Below are 21,947 nucleotides of genomic sequence, written 5' to 3'. Positions count from 1 at the left end.
CCAGACCTGAAAGCACCATTGTGTTTGCTGAGACTGCTTGTTTTTATTGTCTCTTGTGTTTTAAATAGTCATTCTTTGGGCAAAGAATGAGAACTTGCAGCCCCTTATTGTTTCCTGGCATGAACCTAGTACCTTTTTTAACTTGCTTTTATTGCCTCTTTGGCTGTGTAGAGCATTTATCTAAATATAGACTGGTACAACACTATGAACAGGACTGGAATAAGATAAAATTTTCTTTCCAATCAATTCTGTTACATCTTCTTGTGAACACTAGGTACTGTTCTTTTCTCAGAGTGGCAAGAGTAGGCAGCAAAAAGAGATGATATTGAGTTGCAAAGCTTTTCTAAGTGGAAGTCAATCACTGCCAGGCCTTTTATGGTCACGAGGCCCAGGTACTGAGTGCACTGGACACTGGATCTGCCTATGACCTTAGGCAAACCACATAATCATGGTCAGCAACATATACTGCCCCCTGGAGGCAGGGCGGTGGAGTGGAAGGGGCCCAGGCTTTGACAGAACCCAGTTGGATCTACTGCCCTGCCACTTATTTTGGGGTGACCTTGGGTAAGTTCCTTATTCTCATTTCTAAAATAGGGCAATACTAATAAAATCTATCTCTTAGGGCTTTTGTGAGGATTAAATGTGATGAATATATGTAACTTACTCAGCACATTTTCAAGAAATAGTAGCTATTTTTTTTTTTGCAGGTAGGTTCTTTGTGGCATTAATATATCAAATGCAATCATATCTTTAATTTTATTTCTAGGACGAATAATCCGTATACATTTATTAATGATATTAACAAAAAGCAGCTCTCACCTTCTTGTGAATCAGATCCAAATCCCTTAACATCTTCACTGATTCAGGTGAGAGGGTTTCATTACTGCAGGAGTGCACTGTAATAATTAGAGCAGAGTCTCTAGTCTCAGGATTCAAAACTTGGTGTGCGATATTAAGCCAATTGCTTAAGTTCACTAGGCCACAATCCTTGATCTGCGACTTCAAATTGAAACTATTTATAGGCTTTACTTGCTTAATATAAATCTTTCTATTTTGGGTACAGAAATATTGGGTTTGATTCTAAGGGACCACCCCAGACCTTGGTGGGTGTTCTGTAATATCTGTAATATGCACCCCATTGCCTTTATTAATTTTGCATTCTGAGTTGCAAAATTCATCTGGTTTCCAGAGATTTGGGGATCTATGATATACCCGCATAGGGTTGCTGAGCTATATTCACTTCATGCCCCCCCTCCGAATCTTATTAGCTATTATTATCATCTTGGAACAGTTTTTTGATGTGGCGGTTATTCTCCCATTTTACATATGAGGAAAATAAGACCCAGAAAAGCCAAATCGCCACATAGCTCATATGTGGTACGGTCAGATTACAAGCAAGGCATTTCTGACATCAGATCCCATGCATTCTGTTGAATTCATTCTGTTGAATTCCCAGGACCCTGCACATGCCCTGGCAGAGCCAACCTCAATTAAGATGCCACCTGGAGAGATTAGAGTCTACAGTTAAGAAAACACAATCAGCTGGGACTGTCCTCTTCAGGCATTTCATAGGCAGACAAGTTCTGGTGTGGGCTCCTCACGCTCCTTCAGTGGCTGTGCAGAGGATGGAAGGGTGGGTCCCAGAAGGCTCCCACAGGGGCTGCCAACCACATGGCTTGAGGAGGAAGCTGGCCTGCACACCGTCCTCTGCTGATTTCTCCTAAGGGATGTGAGCAGAGCATTGACAGGGTCTGTGATACACCCTTTAGCATAATTCTGTGCCATAGCAGGAACAGTCTATTTTGTGAAAAGCTCAGGATGGATGCTGTCTCTCTCACTACTGTTTTGATGTTCACTGACAAACCCACCTACCATCAAATGATTCCCACCACACTGCCTGCCATGGTGCCTGAAATTTGGGCTATAAGCCATCAGTCTCCAGAGACTACCAATAAAATGTCCGTACATTACCCAGAAGTAACGAATGAACTGTGACCTTTCGTTTCTTCTCTGAGAGATTTGCCTCAAGGGATAGGACTTGGAACAAAGATGTTTCAAGGGAAGACAGATCAAGAAAGTTCTGGAGAGTAGGGTAGGGGATGAGGGAAGGATAAGAGGTGGCTCACCATCACTGAAGAGTCTGGGTGAGCTGGGGTGCTAGTTCCCAGGCTGGAGGTGGCCTCTGACGGACCTGGCCTCTGAGGAGTGTAGCACCAAACAGGGACCCAAAAGCACCCCTCAGAAAAGGAAAGGGATGAAGGGGTCATTTGCCTGTTTTACACATCTATCCAGATCAGGACCTGGAAGGGAAGACCTCCTTCACTGTTGCTGAGACTCCGAGCTCTTGGAAGATGGTGACTGTCTTTTTGTCTCTCTCTCCCCAGAACTCAGCAGAATAACCCATGGCTTGTTTGACTGAACTGAGTGGCCATGGATTCAGTGCTCTGCTCCAGTCTCCACTTGCCAGTTTCCTTCTGACACTGCTATGAGCAACCCCCATATTTAAACAGATGAGTGCTCCATAGCTCCACTTCTCTTCAATAAGAAGAAAGAGCAACACCGCTAACAACAGCATACTTGTTGGTGGTGAGACTTTGGGCAAATTAATGAGCTCTCTGTTTATTCATTGATAAAATGTAGAGAATGCCCCTGGCTTCCCACGCTTGTGGTGAGGATTCAGTAAGGTTCTTGTGGACTGATTGTATCCCCCTCCAAACCCCCCAATTCACACACTGAAGCTCTAATCTCCAGTGTGATTGTTTTTGGAGTTAGGGCCCACATGGAGATAATCAAATTAACAGAGGTCATGAGAGTGGGGCCTTAATCCAACAGGACTAATATTCTTATAAAATGGGGAAGAGACAGGACACCAGAGATCTCTATCTCTTTCCCCCTTCTCTCTCTCTCTCTGTGTGTGTGTCTCTCTCTCTTTCCCTGTTGTACACAGAAGAAAGGCCATATGAGGACATATGGCAAGAAGGCGGCTGTCTTCAAGCCAGGAAGAGAGGCCTCATCAGAGAGGTAATGTTCCTGCACTTCGATCTGGATTTCTAGTGTCCAGAACTGTGAGAAAATAAATTTCTGTTGTTTAAGCCACCCAGTCTGTGGTATTTTGTTATGACAGGACAAGCAAACTAACTTAAAATGTTTTGGTACAGCACCAGGCACAAGGTCGAGATTCATTAATTATAATAATACCATATCAATAATTATTGATAATGGCACTATCAATAATTGCCATTGTTATTGCTTCTAATAAAACACCCACCCTTCTAGGAGAGAGAGGAAGAATTTTGGAAACTCCAGTAACAAACGGTCTGCAAATCCACTTTGAGATTCTGATGAGAAATTGAGGGCACTCAAAAGAAAGAAACCACATTCACTGAAATTTTCTGATCCTATTTCTGTACATACGTCATGATAATTTGTGTCAAGTAATATGGCAGCATCTTTCCTCTGAGGAACTTAATGTGCTTATGCCAACTATTTATCCATCAGGCAAATGTTTACATCCTGAGGATGAACTAAGGGAGTGTCTTAGATAGCTGGGAGCCTGAGGCTAGGACTGTGCACTGAGGGACACTAATAAAATCAGATAATCAAATTTCTTCCACCTTCTCTGTGGTTTGGGCTGTGCAGTCTGGAAGCAGGCCAGGTGGTTGGTTTTAGGAATCACAGGGTTGAGCTTACAGTACAAGACAGATTTTACTTAAAATCTAAGTTAGCCTTGACTAATGATTGTTCCATCACTTTTAGAAGTCCAGCTAACTCACTCACAGGCACATCAGGAAGAGGGACCTCTCAAGACTGTTTTCTCACCAAAACTCTGAGGTTCTGGTTTCATAACTGTATTAGTCCATTTTCACACTGCTGACAAAGACATAGCCAAGACTGGACAATTTACAAAAGAAAGAGGTTTAATTGGACTTACAGTTCCATGTGGCTGGGGAAGCCTCACAATCATGGTGGAAGGCAAGGAGGAGCAAGTCACATCTTATATGGATGGCAGCAGGCAAAAAGAGAGAGAGTTTGTGCAGGAAAACTCCCCCTTATAATAACCATCAGCTCTCATGAGACTTACTATCATAATAACAGCACGGGAAAGACCTGCCCCCATGATTCAATTACTTCCCACTAGGTCCCTTCCACAACACATGGGAATTCAAGATGAGATTTGGGTGGGGACACAGCCAAACCATATCAATAACATTCACATTCTTCAGGACACCCAGTCAAGCCCTCCACATGGACCTATGGGCTGCAGACTCTTGCAGACAGATCAGGGAGGAGGGCAGAAAAGGCCTCTCAGCAACTGCGGTTCTTTGTGCCTGCATTTTCAATTCAGATGAATGCATTAGAAATGGTCCTAAAATGTATTTGAAAAAAACAGAACCATCTAAGATCATTGGTCAGAGCTCTAAATGGTTTATAAAGAGGGGGAAAAATATGCTGACTTCTGAAAACTGGGAAGGGGGTTACACTGGCTTGATTGAAACCAGTTGAAGGAGGTTTTTTGTGTTTTTCCCTCAAGTTTTTCTTGACTAATGATTGTTCAGGTCTTTAAATCAGCGTTGTCCAACTGTCCCCAAAGACTACATAAGACACAGTTGAAATCTGTATTGTCCTTTGCTGTTACTGCCTCTCCACTGCCCTGACTTCACAGGATGGGGTATTGTAGCTTATAGAATCCCTTGCTTTTTATTCCTTCATCACAGATGGATGAAGTGCTCAAATCTGAATCATTAAACCGACTTCTTTTGTACCTCTCAGACTGTTCACTGATTTAACGTTGTTTTAATGTATTCATTAGATTTAAACATTTACTGAACACTCACCATGTGCCAGGCCTCTTAAAGGCATGGGAGATGCTAAGGCAAATGAGACACAGATCCTGCCTCCAAGGGCTCCAGTGTAGTGGAAGGGCAGAGAAATAGTTACTAACATATGGCAATGAAGGAGGGCAGGGTATGGAGAAAGGCTTTGAAGGGTGCACCAGGGACCTGGAGGTGACCTTCCAGGAGGGAAGAAAAAGACAGGAGCATTAGGAGGGAGAAAATTTAATTGGGAAAAAGAAGCAGCCGGCAGGTTGTTTTGAAAGAATCAATCTTTTGCTGTATGGCTGAAGGCAGCTGGTGATGTTGGTATTGATAAGCTGCATGACACAATTATTTGGCACAGAAAGAAAAAAAGAAGGGAAGAAAGGAAAGAAGGGGAGGGAGGGAGGGAGGAAGTCACCTTCTATACTTGAGAAAATATCATCAATGAATCCATCTGCTTCTATTCCATAATTCCAACCCCTTCTCTCAGGAGGAGCTGAGAGATTGGTCTATTAGAGGTTCTCTTTGGCTTCCATAAAATCTAACAAAAATACCCCACCAAGTTTATTGCTCTCCTTGTTTCTCAGAAGACTGGAGAATGGACTTGCCTTGGACTAAACCCTTGAGTGCAATGAAAGGCAATGAAAATAGATGTCTTTTGTTACAAGGGTGATATTAAGATGGATAAAATTAAATATATATTATTATCTGGTTTGAACATATAGTTAATTAGCATGTAGCTTTGAATCTGTTATGTTGGTGGCCAAACCTGTTAGAAACGGGTTGGAATGCCATTCTAATTGCCTGATTCTAAAAGTAGGTTTCCAGAGATGGGTCCTAGCATATAGCTACACAAATGTAGCACTGCCCACAAGGAAAATGGAGGTGAGGGGCAGGAGAAAGATGTAGTAGCTACTGAATTAAAGCTCAGTTTAAAGACTGCTTTTCACATGCATTGGGGGCCAGTAGTAAAGTGCATATGGTGGCCAACTGAACCAGAGGAAGGGGAACGGGGGGCAAGAATTCTTCCTGAGAGCACCTTTGCCCTTCCAGAGCTGTGTTCTTCTGAATTTTCTCCTCTCCTTTCAGTAAGTAATTGGGCTTAATTAATGGGATTTGGTTGATTTTATCTGCAAATCTTTTTTGTACATATCCGAAGACCTAAACAGTGGTGGTAAAGAAATTGACTCAAACGTTTTCAGTCCAGAGACCAGATGACTGAAATCATGTCTTACTCATCTTTGCATCCTGAGCACCCAGAGTAGATACTCCATATGTTCATTATGTAAATTAATGAGCTTCTTTACTCTACCTCGTTTTACCCTAGAAAACCTATTTCTTCAACAAATGTTTACTAATTATCTACTTTTTGCCAGGTGCTGAGTCAGACACTAGGGATATGAGTGGGCAAGAGAGAAAAGACCCTTCCTCCTGGAGTTTGCTGCCCATAAGGAAAGACGATAATTAAATCAAGCATTACAAGAAATTATGATATCATCACGATATGGCAAGTGAATGTTGATAGAGCCAATACCAAGGGGCCACATTTGTTGGGGAGGTGGCTCAAGGGACACCTCCTTGTGCAGGTGACTCAAATTAAGTTAGTACTCTCGGCTCTAGTGGTGCTGATAATCTATTTGGAGAAAAAAAAGAATATCATGCATGCAAAAGTAAGAAAGAGTACAGTGTAGAACAGTCTAGGTTCAGTGTTAGATCATGGATTATAGAGGGTAGAAAGGGGTGACATCAAAAAGGGTATATGTAGGCTCAGAAGTTTGCAGGAGGAAGGAGCACTTGGACTGTCCTTGGAAGATGGGTAGAAGAGTGGAATAGAACAAGGGAGGAAAGACAGAAATAAGAATCCCACACAACGGGGGAAGTGAAGCCTCAATGGGTAGTGGCAGGAAACAGGCTGAAATCATGCAAGACCTGGTAAGTCAGTGGAAATGAAAGTGTAAGCGTAGTTCTATTATCATTATTATTCTTAATAATGTGATAAAAGCTACTGTACACCAAGTCCTAGTCTGGGTTAGGTGCTGGATAGAAAATGTTAAACAAAAGGTCTACAATTCATTCTTTCTTGCTACCAAAGGGAAGTCCATGGGAAAGAAGGAAGGAAGGTAACTTAATCAAATCTTCACGTGAACATACTAATGACAGGCCTCCAGATAAACACATTAATGGTATTTGCTAGTGCAGGGTCCTTATCTATAGAATTCTTTTTAAAGGAGGTACCTGATCTGCCTGGGTTGCTCATTTGTAACAAATCTGAATCTATGCCTGTATTGGGTATGGGTTCTGAGAAAAGGTCAAGTCAATTATATAACTATCTGAGTATAATATGAAGATATTTATTGATGGTTCTTTTCTGTGTAGGTGATGTGCCACATACATGGCTTGAAGATCTTCTGTGTTAATCTGGGGAAGAATATCTTGATGTGGCATGGAAGGACTCGGGACACTGCATGGGTCCTAAGCCACTCCCTGCTTCATTTGTAATTGCTTGTTTTATTGAAATTATTAGCAAAGTGTGATACTGGGTAAGATCTCTATTATGTGAATCCACTTTGATAATCTGATTTTTTGTGTTATGTTAGGTACTTTACTTAATATATTGTCTCACATCAACCCTACAATGTGAGTGCCCAGAGAAATGAGTTAATGTGTCTAATATCACAGTGAGGAAGCAGCAGACTTCTAATTTAAACCCAGGTCAAACTCTGTGCTCTTCCCGCTACTCCATATCACCCACTGATATGGTTTGCCTCTGTGTCCCCACCCAAATCTCATTTTGAGTTGTAATTCCCAGTGTTGGAGGAGGGAACTGATGGGAGGTGATTAGATCATGGGGGCAGATTTCCCCCTTGCTGTTCTCGTGACAGTGAGTGAGTTCTCACAAGATCTGATGGGGTTTAAAAGTGTGTGTGGCACTTCCCCCATTGCTGTCTCTCTCTCTCTCCTGCTCCTCCATGTTAAGATCTGCTTGCTTCCCCTTAGCCTTCTGCCATGATTGTAAGTTTCCTGAGGCCTCCCAGTCATGCTTCCTGTTAAAACTGCAGAACTGAGTCCATTAAACCTCTTTTCTTCATAAATTACCCAGTTTCAGGTGGTTCTAGAGCAGTGTGAGAACAAGCTAATACCCCCACTTTAAAAAACATGAATAAAACAGAATAGAGCCTTGGGCCCCAGGAAGGCCCTAAGGACCATCAAGACCCACACAAGCCCTTTGAGGACCGCTTACCGAAAAAAACAGCTTTAATTAGAAAAGGCTTTCTGGTATAAAACTTGGCCGGGTGTGGTGGCTTATGCCTGTAATCCCAGCACTGTGGGAGGCTGAGGTGGGCAGATCACCTGAGGTCAGGATTTCGAGACCACCCTGGACAACACGTTGAAACCAAGTCTCCACAAAAAATTACAAAAATTGGCCGGGCACAGTGGCTCACGCTTGTAATCCCAGCACTTTGGGAGGCCGAGGCGGGCGGATCACGAGGTCAGGAGATCGAGACCATGGTGAAACCCCGTCTCTACTAAAAAAAATACGAAAAATTAGCCGGGCATGGTGGCAGGCGCCTGTAGTCCCAGCTACTCGGAGAGGCTGAGGCAGGAGAATGGCGTGAACCCGGGAGGCGGAGCTTGCAGTGAGCCGAGATTGCACCACTGCACTCCAGCCTGGGCAACAGAGCGAGACTCCATCTCAAAAAAAAAAAAAAAAAAAAAAAAAAAAAAAAAAAAAGCTGGGTGTGGTGGTGCATGCCTGTAGTTCTAGCTACTTGGGAGACTGAGGCAGGAGAATCACTTGAACCCAGGAGGCAGAGGTTGCAGTAAGTAGAGATCCCACCACTGCACTCCAGCCTGGGTGACAGAGCAAGACCCTGTCTCAAAAACAAAATCAAAAACTTGATTTATGTGAGACCCAAAAGGTAGTTCTTGTGTCACATTTTCCATGGAAATTCATTTTTACCAGAGGCAAATGCTTATATCTCCACTGGGAGTCTGCAACTCATAGAGTTTGTGTACTATCAGGGGAATAATAACACAATCTTTGAATGCAGAGAGAATAGCCAAAAGACTGCACTTGATCAGAATCAGACGATATGAATTGAAGTTCTAATTCTATTTTTAGCCCTAAAGCAAGCTGAGCCTTGTGGGAAGGTTTACTAATCCCTGATGGGTGGGATCAGCCATATTTCACAGGGGCTTCTGTTTTATAAGGATATTTGTATGCATTCATTCATGGCTCTGACTTTTTTTACATGATCCTTTGCAAAGCATTAAGATCAGCTTCTTGTCAGGGAACTTGAGGATCCATGAAAAAAGTAAATAAATAAAAAATAAAAACTACTGTGTGAGCATAAGGAAGGAGGTAGGTCATGCTAAGGAATACATCTCTTCTTTTCTGCAAATATAAGTGGTTTAATTCTAGTTGCCTTGGGTTAAGGAGTCCCATTCCTCGGGGACAGCTGCCTAGCACAGTACCTTAGTTCCTGTTTAAAGTGCCACAGGACATGTATAGCTGAGATGTGACAGATTCCCCCCTGCCTGGACCTCTCTCTCAGGGCTGCCAGCATCTTTAATGGACAGATGGAGCTGTCTTCCCTTTCTTGGCTGTGGCTGTCTGATCAACTTTGGAGATAGAAGTCAAACTTCTAGTTAATAAAAGTGCTTAATAAATATTCAAATAGTAATATCCCCAGAAAGATGGTTACCTTGGTAGAAAAACCTTCTGATAAAAGAGTACCAGAATCTCTATTTCAAGAATCAAAGTGGCTGGGCACGGTGGCTCATGCCTGTAATCCTAGCATTTTGGGAGGGTGAGGTGGGTGGATCACATGGTCAAGAGATTAAGACCATTCTGGCTAACATGGTGAAACCCCATCTCTACTAAAAATACAAAAATTAGCTGTGAGTGGTAGCACACACCTGTAGTCCCAGCTATTCGGGAGGCTGAGGCAGGAGAATTGCTCGAACTCGAGAGGCAGAGGTTGCAGTGAGCTGAGATCGCGCCACTGCACTCCAGCCTGGCAATAGAGCGAGACTCCGTCTCAAACAAACAAACAAACAAACAAACAAACAAAAAAAGAAAGCAGACCCACATAGACCTGATATCTATCCATACCATAGCTTGAGGGACACTTTAACTTGTGTCTTTAGAAGAAAAGTAAAAAGCTTAGCTGAGGATTACGAAACCTATAGAGCTGAGTTGAGAAAAACAAGGTTCTGGTGTAGACCTTGGGTTTCTCTTTGGACCGCCTGATCCATTTCTTAGCCTATGCTATTGGTATCCTTCTCCAGTCTCCACCGGATAGTGCTTGCTTGCTTCTGGGCTTTTATCATCTTCACGGTCCTCCATCTTTGTTTATACTCTTACCCAATGTTCCCTTTATATACAACCTCTCTCCATTACAAAGGAGAAACTGATTCTCTCCAATACATGGCAAAATACTGGCTATTTACATCATTTACTATCAGCTTATTTCCTGATGATCCTGTGTCTTCTCAAACCCAGTGCTAGATGTTCTTTTTTGGTTTTGCACCCTGCTCTTTGTATTCTTTCTTTTGCCCATCATGCAGTGAAGAAAAAGGGAAGTAAACACCTTTGTCTTTTGGAGGCAAGAATAAACTCCAGCTGAATATAGACTTCTGGCAATGCATCACAAAGCTATTTCTGTACTACCATAGTCTGTCTACTGTAATGATCTTGGCTGCAAGTAAACAGAATACCCAACTAAAAGTGGCTGAAACAACGAGGGGTCTATTTTCTGAGGGTGGTTAATACAGCACAAAAGTTGCTACAATTCTTGATGAATTGATCTGTCCTCCTTTAGTTTCTCCCCGTGGGTGCAAGATGGCCGCCTAAGCCATCTTTGGCTGAATATTATGTCTTCACACAATTACATCCAAAGGAAGACAGGGAATGAGTCCATCCCATTAGAGTGCTCTTTCTCTTTTTTAAAAAATAGGGAGGAAAAGTTTTCTAAGAATATATCCCCTAGCAGACTTTTTCTTAGGTGCCATGGGCCAGGAGAGGGACCCGTGCCTATGCTCTACCTTCAGTGAAGCTGTGAAAAGTGATGAAGCTGGGAAAAGTGAGTGATTGGCTTCTATGGTGTAAGTGGACTTTATGTGTAAAGAAGGAAGAGGAGAAAAGCTGTGGGGTAGTCATCCACAGCCGTTAAATACCTTCCTGAAGTGCAGCAGTCCAGGAATAGATTATATTTAATCATTTCACATTGCTGTCACATGGGCCACACCTACAGTTAATATGGAGTTGTAGAAGAAAAAGAGACCTCAAGAGTTCACCTCTACTCCTCTGTGGATAGATGGTTGGCTACCACAAGCTTTCTTTTTTAATTGTAAAATATACCTAACAAAATGTAAAATTTTAACCATTTTTATGTGTACAGTTCAGTGGCATTACATACGTTTATACTGTTGGGAAACCATCACCTTCATTCATCTTCAGAACTAGTTCCTCTTCCTGAAATTAAACTCTGTATCCATTAAAGAATAGATACAGATCCCACTGTCCTCTCCTCCCAGCCCCTGGCAACCACCAGGGCTACTTTCAGTCTCTATGAATTTGACTGCTCCAGATATCTCATATAAGTACAATCATATACTATCTGTTCATCTAGCTTAATTTAAAGATATTTGGTAACCCCTCTTAAAGTGCCCTTCATCTTCCTCCACCTTCTCTTCCTCCTCTCCTCTTCTCAAAATCCTTTCTATCCTTCAATGCTCAACACCAAGATTTTCAGTTCCTCCAGCCCATGAGGATCTCTCCCTATTCTGGACTCAGAGTGTTCTGTGTACTTGACTTTCCCACTTTCTTGACCTTATGTAAAATGTCTTATGCAGTATCTTGAGTTATTATCTTTTACTTTTAACTTTTATTTTAGGTTCAGGGGTACATGTGAAGGTTTATTACATAGGTAAACTCGTGGCATGGGGGTTTGTTGTATAGATGATTTAATCACCCAGGTATTAAGCCCAGTAACAAATAGTTATCTTTTCTGCTCCACTCCCTCCTCCCCGTCTCCACCTTCAAGTAGACCCCAGTGTCTGTTGTTTCCTTACTTGTGTTCATAACTTCTCATCATTTAGCTTCCACTTATAAGTGAGAACATGTGGTATTGGTGGTTTTCTAGTCCTGCATTAGTTTGCTAAGGCTAATAGCCTCCGGTTCTATCCATGTTCCCACAAAAGACATGATCTTATTTTTTTATGGCTGCATAGTATTTCATGGTGTATATGTTCCACATTTTCATTATACAGTCTGTCATTGATGGGCATTTAGGTGGATTCCATTTAGATCTTTGCTATTGTGAATAGTGCTGCAATGAACATTTGCGTGCACATGTCTTTATGGTAGAATGATTTATATTCCTCTGGGTATATACCCAGTAATGGGATTGCTAGGTAAAATGGTAGTTCTGCTTTTAGCTCTTTGAGGAATCACCATACTGCTTTCTACAATGGTTGAACTAATTTACACTTCCACCAACAGTGTATAAGTGTTCCATTTCCTCTGCAACCTTGCCTGCATCTGTTATTTTTGACTTTTTAGTAATAACCATTCTGACTGGTGTAAGATAGTATCTCATTGTGTTTTTGATTTGCATTTCTTTAATGATCAGTGATATTGAGCTTTTTTCATATGCTTGTTGGCTGTATGTATGTCTTATTTTGAAAAGTGTCTGTTCATGTCCTTTGCCCGCTTTTTAATGGGGTTGTTTGTTTTTCTCTTGTAAATTTAAGTTATAGATGCTGGATGTTAGACCTTTATCAGATGCATAGTTTGCAAATATTTTCTCTCATTCTGTAGGTTGTGTGTTTACTCTGTTGATAAGTTTCTTTTGGTGTGCAGAAGCTCTTAAGTTGAATTAGATCCCACTTGTCAATTTTTGCTTTTGTTGTGATTGCTTTCTGTGTCTTTGTCATAAAATGTTTGCCCAATCCTGTGTTCAAGATGGTATTGCCTAGGTTGTATTCCAGTGTTTTCATAGTTTTGGGTTTTACATTTAAATATTTATTTCATCTTAAGTTAATTTTTGTATATGGTATAAGGAAGAGGCCCAGCTTCAGTCTTGTGCATATGGCTAGCTAGTTATCCCAGCACCATTTACTGAATAGGGAATCTTTTCTCCATTGCTTGTTCTTGTAAGCTTTGTCAAAGATCAGATGGTCATAGGTCTGCAGCCTTTTTTCTGGCCTCACTATTCTATTCCATTAGTCTATGTTCCTGTTTTTGTATGAGTACCATGCTGTTTTGGTTACTGCAGTCCTGTAGCAATAGTTTGAAGTCAGGTAATGTGATGCCTCCAGCTTTGTTCTTTTTGTTTAGGATTGCCTTGGGTATTAGGGCTCTTTTTTGGTTCCATATGAATTTTAAAATAGTTTTTCTAGTTCTGTGAAGAATGTCATTGGTAGATTGATAGAAATAGTATTGAATCTGTACATTGCTTTGGGCAGTATGGCCATTTTAATGATATTGATTCTTCCCATCCATGAGCATGGGATACTATTCCATTTGTTTGTGTCTTCTCTGATTTCTTGGAACAATGTTTTATAATTCTCACTGTAGAGATCTTTTACCTTCCTGGTTAGCTGTATTTCTAGGTATTTTATTCTTTTTGTGGCAACTGTGAATGGGATTGCCTTTCTGATTTGGCTCTTGTCTTGTCTATTGTTGGTGTATAGAAATGCCAGTGATTTTTGTACACTGATTTTGTATCCTGAAACTTTACTGAAGTTGTTTGTCAGCTGAAGGAGATTTTAGGCTGAGTCTGTGGGGTTTTCTAGATACAGAATCATGTCATCTGCAGAGATAGTTTGACTTCCTCTCCTCTTATTTAGATACTCTTTATTTCTTTCTCCTGCCTGATTGCTCTGGCCAGAACTTCTAATACCATGTTAAATGGGAGCAATGAGAGATGGCATCCTTTTCTTGTGCTAGTTTTTAAGGGTGAATGCTTCCAGCTTTTGCCTATTGAGTATAATGTTGATTGTGGGTTTGTCATAGATGGCTCTTGTTATTTTGAGGCATGTTTGTTCAATACCTAGCTTATAGAGAGTTTTTAACATGAGAGGGTGTTAAATTTTATCAAAAACCTTTTCAGTATCTGTTGAGATAATCATGTGGTTTTGTCTTTAATTCTACTGTTTATGTGATGAATCACACTTATTGATTTTTGTATGTCGAACCAACTTCACATCCTTGGGATGAAGCCTACTTGATTAGCTTTTTTTTGATGGGCTGCTGGATTGGACCAAATGGATCTTATAGACCTCTACAGAACTCTCCACCCCAAAACAACAGAATATATACAGTCTTATAATCACCAAATAGCACATACTCCAAAATTGACCACATAATTGGACATAAAACAATCCTCAGCATATGCAAAAAAGAAAAAACCGAAACCATACCAAAAGCACTCTTGGACCACAGTGCAATAAAAATAGAAGTCAAGACGAAGGAAATCGCTCAAATACATGCAATCACATGGAAATTAAGCAACATGCCCCTGAATGACTTTTGGATAAATAATGAAATTAAGGCAGAAGTCAAGTTCTTTGAAATTAATGAGAACAAAGATATAACATACCAGTATCTCCAGGACACACCTAAAGCAGTGTTAAGAGGGAAATTCATAGCAACAAATGCCCACATCAAAAGATGAGAAATATCTCAAATTAGCAAACTAATAATCACAACTGAAAGAACTAGAGAAGCAAGAACAAATCAATCCCAGAGCTAGCAGAAGACAAGAAATCACCAAAATTGGAGCTGAACTGAAGGAAACTGAGACACCAAAAGCCATTTAAAAGATCAATGCATCCATTAGTTGTTTTTTTGATAAAACATTAATAGGATAAATAGGCCACTAGCTAGACTAATTAAGAAGAAAAAGGAGAAGATCCAAATAAACACAATTAGAGGTGACAAAGGCAATGTAACCACTGACCCCGCAGAAGTAAAAATGACCATCAGAAACTACTACAAACACCTCTGTGCACATAACCTAGAAAAGCTAGAAGAGGTAAATAAATTCCTGGACACATACACCCTCCCAAGATTGAACCAAGAAGAAATTGATTCTCTGAGCAGACCAATAATGAGCTCTGAAATTGTATCAGTAATAAATAACCTACCAACAACAACAAAAGCCCAGGACCTGATGATTTCACAGCCAAATTCTACCAGATGTACAAAGAAGAGCTGGTACCATTCTTACAGAAATTATTCCAAAAAATTGAGGAGGAGGGACTCCTTCCTAACTCATTCTGAGGCCAGCATCATCCAGATACCAAAACTTGGCAGAGATACAACAAAAAAAGAAAACTTCAGGCCGATATCCTTGATGAACATTGATGCAAAAATCCTCAACAAAATTCTTGCAAACCAAATCCAACAGCACATCAAAGGAGTTATTATATTACCTATCCTTTGTGAGTGAACGTCTTATCTTTCCAACTAGATTGAGACCTCTTGGAGAGTATAGACTATATGCATCTTACTTTTCTTTCTGTCCTCCACAACCCAAGCCTTCTACACAACAGTCACTCAGTAAATACGTGTCAGGTTCCATTCTTTCTTTAGGAAATCTGCATAAATTACCTTTATAACTAAGATGTTTTGTCTTAAGTATGATCATGCTCTTTGGGGTCAAAACTTAAGTCATTTTATTTCTTTTTTGATCTTCCCTAAGATGGAGAACAAATGTTCAGTGTCCTCCTTAAACCTGTAAATATACTTGAGGTAGGTTAATGTGTCACTTTAGCTTTCAGTTTTCTGGATTAAGCCAAGATAATGGAGCAGAACCATTATACTTACACAACACCTTTTCCTGAGAAATTTGTAATACTTCCTTTACATTAAGATCAGGTTTTTCTGTGGTTATAAGTCAGCATAAGTTTGAGAATCCAGGGAAGATTATCTCTTCTGAAGAAAAAGTCTTGAGCCTCTGGCAAGCTTTTATTTTTTACAAAGACTCACTTGGAGGCTGCTTAATATCTACTGAAACCCTGATGACCGACGTATACACATACTCGATGCACACTCTATCCAAGGATTGTAATTTTGTATATTTAAAATTTTAAATTTAACAAGGGCTAGATGTGGCTTAGCCTTTCAGTATTGCTGATTACGTGACTAAAGATTTTAGCAACTAGGAATTTGTAATGATGAAATATTGTTCTGTTAATACTAGCAAATTTAAAGCAATTCTAAGGAATGGTGATTATGGACGTATTCTAATCCACTTTACCCTTTTCAAAATGTAGTGAAAGGCATGAAACTCAAACTGCTGGGGAGGGCATGAAGAAGCTGGGGCTGCAGGCTGTATGCTTTTGTAAACACGTCCAGCTCCCTGCTCTGATGATGTGTCTGCAGGGTCATTTGGAGGAGCTGATATTAGGGAGCAGATGAATCTTCTCACTTAAAATATCCTGTAATGTCAAGAAAATCTATTTGAACCCCAGAAAGTTTATAAGCTAGTTGGATGTGTTAATTAATATTGGCTTGTTGAACTAGCTTGTTGAGGGGTGTCAGGAACCCTTCTTTCCTTTGAAGAACCATAGAAACAACACAATGGGGCCAGGCACGGTGGCTCACATCTGTAATCCCAGCACTTTGGGAGGCCGAGGCGGGTGGATCGCCTTTGGTCACGAGTTCGAGACCAGTCTGGCCAACATAGTGGAAACCCATCTCTACTAAAAAAACAAAAAAATTAGCTAGGCATGGTGGTGAGTGCCTGTAATCCCAGCTACTTGGGAGACTGAGGCAGGAGAATCACTCGAACCCGGGAGGCAGAGGTTGCAGTGAGCCGAGATTGCGCCATTGTACTCCAGCCTGGGCAAAAAAAGAGAAACTCTGTCTCAAAAAAAAAAAAAAAGAAAGAAAGAAAAAAAGAAAAAAGAAATAACACACTGGTTGGGTGAATGGAGGATTACACCCAAGGCAGCTGGGAGGGAAACTCTGTTTATTTCATGAGCTTTTCCTTTTGTTTGATTGTGTTTTTAAAGGATTGGGAAAAATTAAGAAATGTTAAACCTGCTTCAGATTGGTTTATCAAACACTTACATAGTAATATAATAATTCTAAGGACAATAATTTCTAGTTTGTGTAAAATAGTTTTTGTTGGATTCCTAATGTCCAAGTTGGGAGGGGCTGGTAAGTATTTTGGTAGCAAAGAGTCGTTTCATCAATTAGAAGAAAGAGCATCTTGGGACATATGGCATTTGGAAGTGAAGTATTTGATCCTAGAGTTTTGACTGGCCATAAAGGAAAGCTTGTAAAAGCAAAAAAGAAAATATGTTTTCCTGGTGAAAAAACAGAGTAGAAGGGACATTTGTAGTAGGAAATAAGGATGGTAAGAAGAGGCTGGGAGCAGTGGCTCACGCCTATAATCCCAGCACTTTGGGAGGCCGGGGCTGGCTGATCACCTGAGGTCAGGAGTTTGAGACCAGCCTGACCAACATGGAGAAACTCCGTCTGTACTAAAAATACAAAATTAGCCGGGCATGGTGGCACATGTCTGTAATCTCAGCTACTCGGGAGGCTCAGGCAGGAGAATCACTTGAACCCAGGAGGCGGAGGTTGCCGTGAGCCAAGATTGTGCCATTGCACTCCAGCCTGGGCAACAAAAGCAAAACTCCATCTCAAAAAAAAAGATAAGAAGAAAAATAACATTTTATCTTTGATAAGAGCAAGTAGAGAGTTATGGTGTTTTTATTCTATTTTGAAGAACCAATGCAGCCTCCCGAGGGAACTGCAAATGAGCCAGGCACTTTCATAATATTTACACTCATTTGTTCATCCATTTGCCGTCCATTTATCATTCATCCAAAATCATTTATTAGGGACCTCTTCTATTTCATGCACTGGGGCTATGATGATAAATGAATTCTTCACTTGGAGGAGCTACACTCTATTGGAGGGAGGCCTACATAAATGGGGTTTAGGGTAAACCTGACAGGTGTTCTACTAGATCTAATAACAGATATCTGTGGACATACAGAGAAAAGGTCACCCCTCTGGGTTGCTGGAAAAGATTCACAGAACGTGATATTTGAAGTGAGTTTTGAAGGATGAGTGCATTCATCAGGTTAAGCCATTGAGAAAGGAAAGCCCACTAGGGGACAGGCCTGTGCGAAAGCACTGAAGTGTGACTGGGTATGCAGAGAACAGGGAAGGTGGTGAGGTGGTGGGTGGAGGACCGGGTACAGAACCGTGGGAGAGGTGATGGGGAAGAGTGAAACTGAAACTGCAGGGCACCAGGCCATCGCCCTCCAGGCATCCAAACTCAAGTGCCAGAAGGCACAACCTCAACCCATGGGTGGCAGCCCTACTGCCAACACAGATACACACACATACACACACACAACACACACCCCACCACACACACATACCATGCACCCCCCCATTCCACCCCACAACCCACCACACACAGAGATACACACACCCCACTTCACACCCCACCACACACACATCCCGCCACCAAACACATACCCTCCACCACATACACACATCTCACACACCCCACTCCATACCCCACCCCCGACACGACCCCACACACCAGCACGCCCCTTCACACCACCACACTCCCCACACCACTGCACACACACACCCTACCACACACACACCACATACCCCCACACACACCCCCCACATATACCTCACCACACATATTCTACATCCACCTCACACACACTCTCTCCCCACCACACATACCCCACCCCCCACACACCCCACACATACCACCACATACCCCTCTACACATCCCAGCACACACCCCTCAAATCCTGCCATACACACACACTCCATCACACACCCCACACACCCCACCACACACACACACACCCACACCCACACAGACACACACTACCAACACACCCCCAACAATCCACCATGTACCCCACACCTCACACCTGACCACACACACTCTCCCCTCACACACACCCACCTCATCTCACACACACACACACACACACACACCCCATACACCCCCCACCCCACATACAGGAACTATTGTTTTGGCTGACCCCCTCCTGAGAAAGCAGAGTTGACTCTGGGCTGCATCCCACAGAGCACAGCCCAGGGTCCTGGGAACACTGTAAGGGACATTGGTAAGGGGGATCCAGCACTGGTTTTTAAACATGGGAATGCTACACACATCGTCTGTGGACTGTGAGTACATTGTGTCAGGACTAGGTCTAACTCGTACTCTGTTCGTTCCTCTGTGCCTAGAACCGTGCTGGCATATAGAAGGTCCTCCTTAAATACTTGCTGCATGAATAAATGAACTAAATAAATAAGGCAATGTGGAGAACGGACTAGCGTGGAAGGAAACTACTGTCAGTTCAGAGGCTCTCACAAGAATCTAGGTGAGCGATCACGGTGGGATTGGAGAGGAAGAGCCAGAATGTAGACCAGCACTCTCCAACAGAACTTTCCACGTGATGGAAATGTCCTATTCTGCACTGTCCATTATGCAAACCACTAGCCACACATGGCTCTTGAGCACTTGAAATGTAGCTGGTGAGGCTGAGGGACTGAACTTTTAATTACTTTATTATTTTTTCTTTTTTTTTGAGACAGAATCTCGCTCTGTCGCCCAGGCTGGAGTGCAGTGGCGTGATCTCGGCTCACTGCAAGCTCCGCCTCTCAGGTTCACGCCATTCTCCTGCCTCACAAGTAGCTAGGACTACAAGTAGTCCTCAGGCGCCTCACAAGTAGCTGGGACTACAGGCGCCTGCCACCACACCTGGCTAATTTTTTGTATATATTTTTTTAGTAGAGACAGGGTTTCACCATGTTGGCCAGGACCTCGTGATTCACCTGCCTTGGCCTCCCAAAGTGCTGGGATTACAGGCGTGAGCCACCGCGCCTGGCCTAATTACTTTAAATTTAAATAGCCACATGTGACTGTTGGCTACCATATTGAACAGCACAGTTCTAGAGATTTTTGTGGCAGAATCAAACAAACTTGTAACAAACTGGATTTATTCATTAATTTAGTCGATAAATACTTATTGATTGTTTACTTTGTTCTGCAGTGAAAACGTGTGTGGCAATAGGATGTGACACGCCAGGGTGTTTAGACTTTGTGAGGTGCTTGGTAAATTAGGAGACCCAACACCAGTGTTTAAGCATGAGCAGGGCAGGTGATATAATTTCCCTCTAGAGCTGACATTCTTCTGGGGGAAGGAGGGAAGGAAGGAAGGAAGGAAGAGAGGGAGGGAGGGAAGGAGGAAAGGAAGGAAGGGAAGGAAGGAAGGAAGAAAGAAAGAGAGAAAAGAAAGAAAGTTCTATGAAGAAAATGAAAACAAGTGATATAATGAGTGGAGGAAAGTGGACAAGCTATTTTAGCAAGATTGGTCAAGGAAATCCTCTCTCAAAAGTGACAAGTTGAGAGTTGAATAATGCAGAAGTTACGTGGATTAAGAAAAACAAAAACAAAGAAAACCTCGAAACAAGAACTAAAATAATCATTGATGAGTAAAAGCAATAAAATTCATCCTGAAGACACCTGGTTCAAGAAGGGTCCTATTCCATCTGCAAGTCAAACTCACTCACTTCCTTTCTCCAGAAAGAAAACTGAAGCCCGGACAGGTAAGGAGACTTACCTAAGGCCAGTTGGCAAAAGACTCTTAACCTCCTGACCTCCAACTCCACTCCCTACTGGGTAAGTGTCTCTTAGCATCTTGAATTTCAGTTTTCTTATTAGTAAAATGAGTTATTGATAGAAATGAAAAATGTAACATAGATAAGGTGCAAAAATATTAGCTATTTTCATTTTTGGATTTTTTCTGATCATTGTATAGTGTGCCTCTCAAATAATTATGTTATTATTTTAATAATATAAAAGTATTAATGTAATATATAATTATGTATAATTAATAGAGAAATTTAGTAATTGGATAATATAAAAAGCCTAACAGAGGCAATGAGCTTCAAGTCCTTACTTTTTCTTAGTCATCATTGTCTGGGGTAAATCTTAGCATTGGGCCTATGCAGTCAACTTCCAGTACCACCTGCCATTCATCTGGAGGCAGCTGCTGGAGCTCTTCGAACACTGTCAGAGAAGGAATAACCATTCCCCACACTGCTGGCCTGGCAACCCCCACCTTATTAAGTGGTGGCATGTATCACAGTCCTAGGATACTTCTGAGGAGAGGAATATGAAGCTGTGGTTTTCTCAACAGACACAGCTGTCATCAAGCTCTTTATGGAAAGCTGCTGTAGACAGGGGCTGAAAAGAAGATGAAGGCTTTAACAGGTTGTGAAATTGCAGTGATAAAAAGAGAGCACTAAAAGCATATGGTACTGGAAAGGATTTTCTGCATCCAAATTGAGAATCAGAACTTCATTTGTTTACTCATCATTTTACCCCCACCACACCTCTGCTGTTTGAGCTGGTATTTTTGTAAATATTCAGATAGGACAAACAAGGTGATAAATGAGGTCATGGCTTTGCCAGAGCACAGACAGTGCTGGAATATAAATGTTGGGTCTCCTTGACTTCTCAATGTCATTTGCCTTTTCTAGACACACCCCTGGGTCTCAACCTAGGGTCTTGGACTATGAGCCCATGCTCTAGCCATTCTGCCATGTTGCATCTGAGTTTGGTGTCTATGGAGCCACTGGTTCAATAATCCTTAGCTGATAGTTTGATCGGACTATTGTATGATCACCAGACTAAAACTGAAAATGACGCATTGAACAACTATGGGTTGCATGTGAGTGACCTGAGAGCCATGTCTGAGGCTCACTGCCCACAGCTCATGACCTCACTGTTGCAACCTGACCTGGTCAGGGTCAGGACCCTCTCCCCAGGCTGGAGCATCATCTCCTCCCATCATTCCAGAATATCACAAAGACCCATTAGGATAATGCCTCTGTGCCTTTTAGCCCTCCCATGCTCAGCAATGCACCTTCCAGTGAACATAGTGACATACAAATAACTGCAGAGATAGAAGGATCCAAGTCCTTGGCCCAAATCTAGCAGGCCTAGATACCAGACCTTGCTCTACCACTTAGTTCACTGTATGAGCTTGGGCGAATTACTTTATTTATCTAGACCCCTATTTCTTCAAATGTGAATATGGAATATTATCTACTTCATA

The 21,947-nt window shown here is 41.8% G+C and overlaps 1 protein-coding gene across 3 annotated transcripts in view; it reads left to right on the top strand.

Annotated features, from left to right (window-relative positions):
* Window positions 1–21,947, top strand: part of TSEN15 (tRNA splicing endonuclease subunit 15) — an 82,327-nt gene that overhangs the window by 50,596 nt on the left and 9,784 nt on the right. The window contains exon 4 of one of the 3 annotated variants that reach the window (XM_055233775.2): window positions 2,937–3,092. The exons of the other annotated variants lie outside the window; for them this stretch is intronic. Coding sequence (XP_055089750.1) covers window positions 2,937–3,025 — 89 coding nt within the window. The 3' untranslated portion in view covers window positions 3,026–3,092. Of the gene's footprint in view, window positions 1–2,936; window positions 3,093–21,947 lie in introns of those variants that run through there. 3 annotated transcript variants of the gene reach the window in all.

The sequence above is a fragment of the Symphalangus syndactylus genome, chromosome 19, assembly GCF_028878055.3.
Source record: "Symphalangus syndactylus isolate Jambi chromosome 19, NHGRI_mSymSyn1-v2.1_pri, whole genome shotgun sequence".
In the NCBI taxonomy this organism is placed as follows: domain Eukaryota; kingdom Metazoa; phylum Chordata; class Mammalia; order Primates; family Hylobatidae; genus Symphalangus; species Symphalangus syndactylus.
This window is presented reverse-complemented; position numbering and strand designations above follow the sequence as displayed.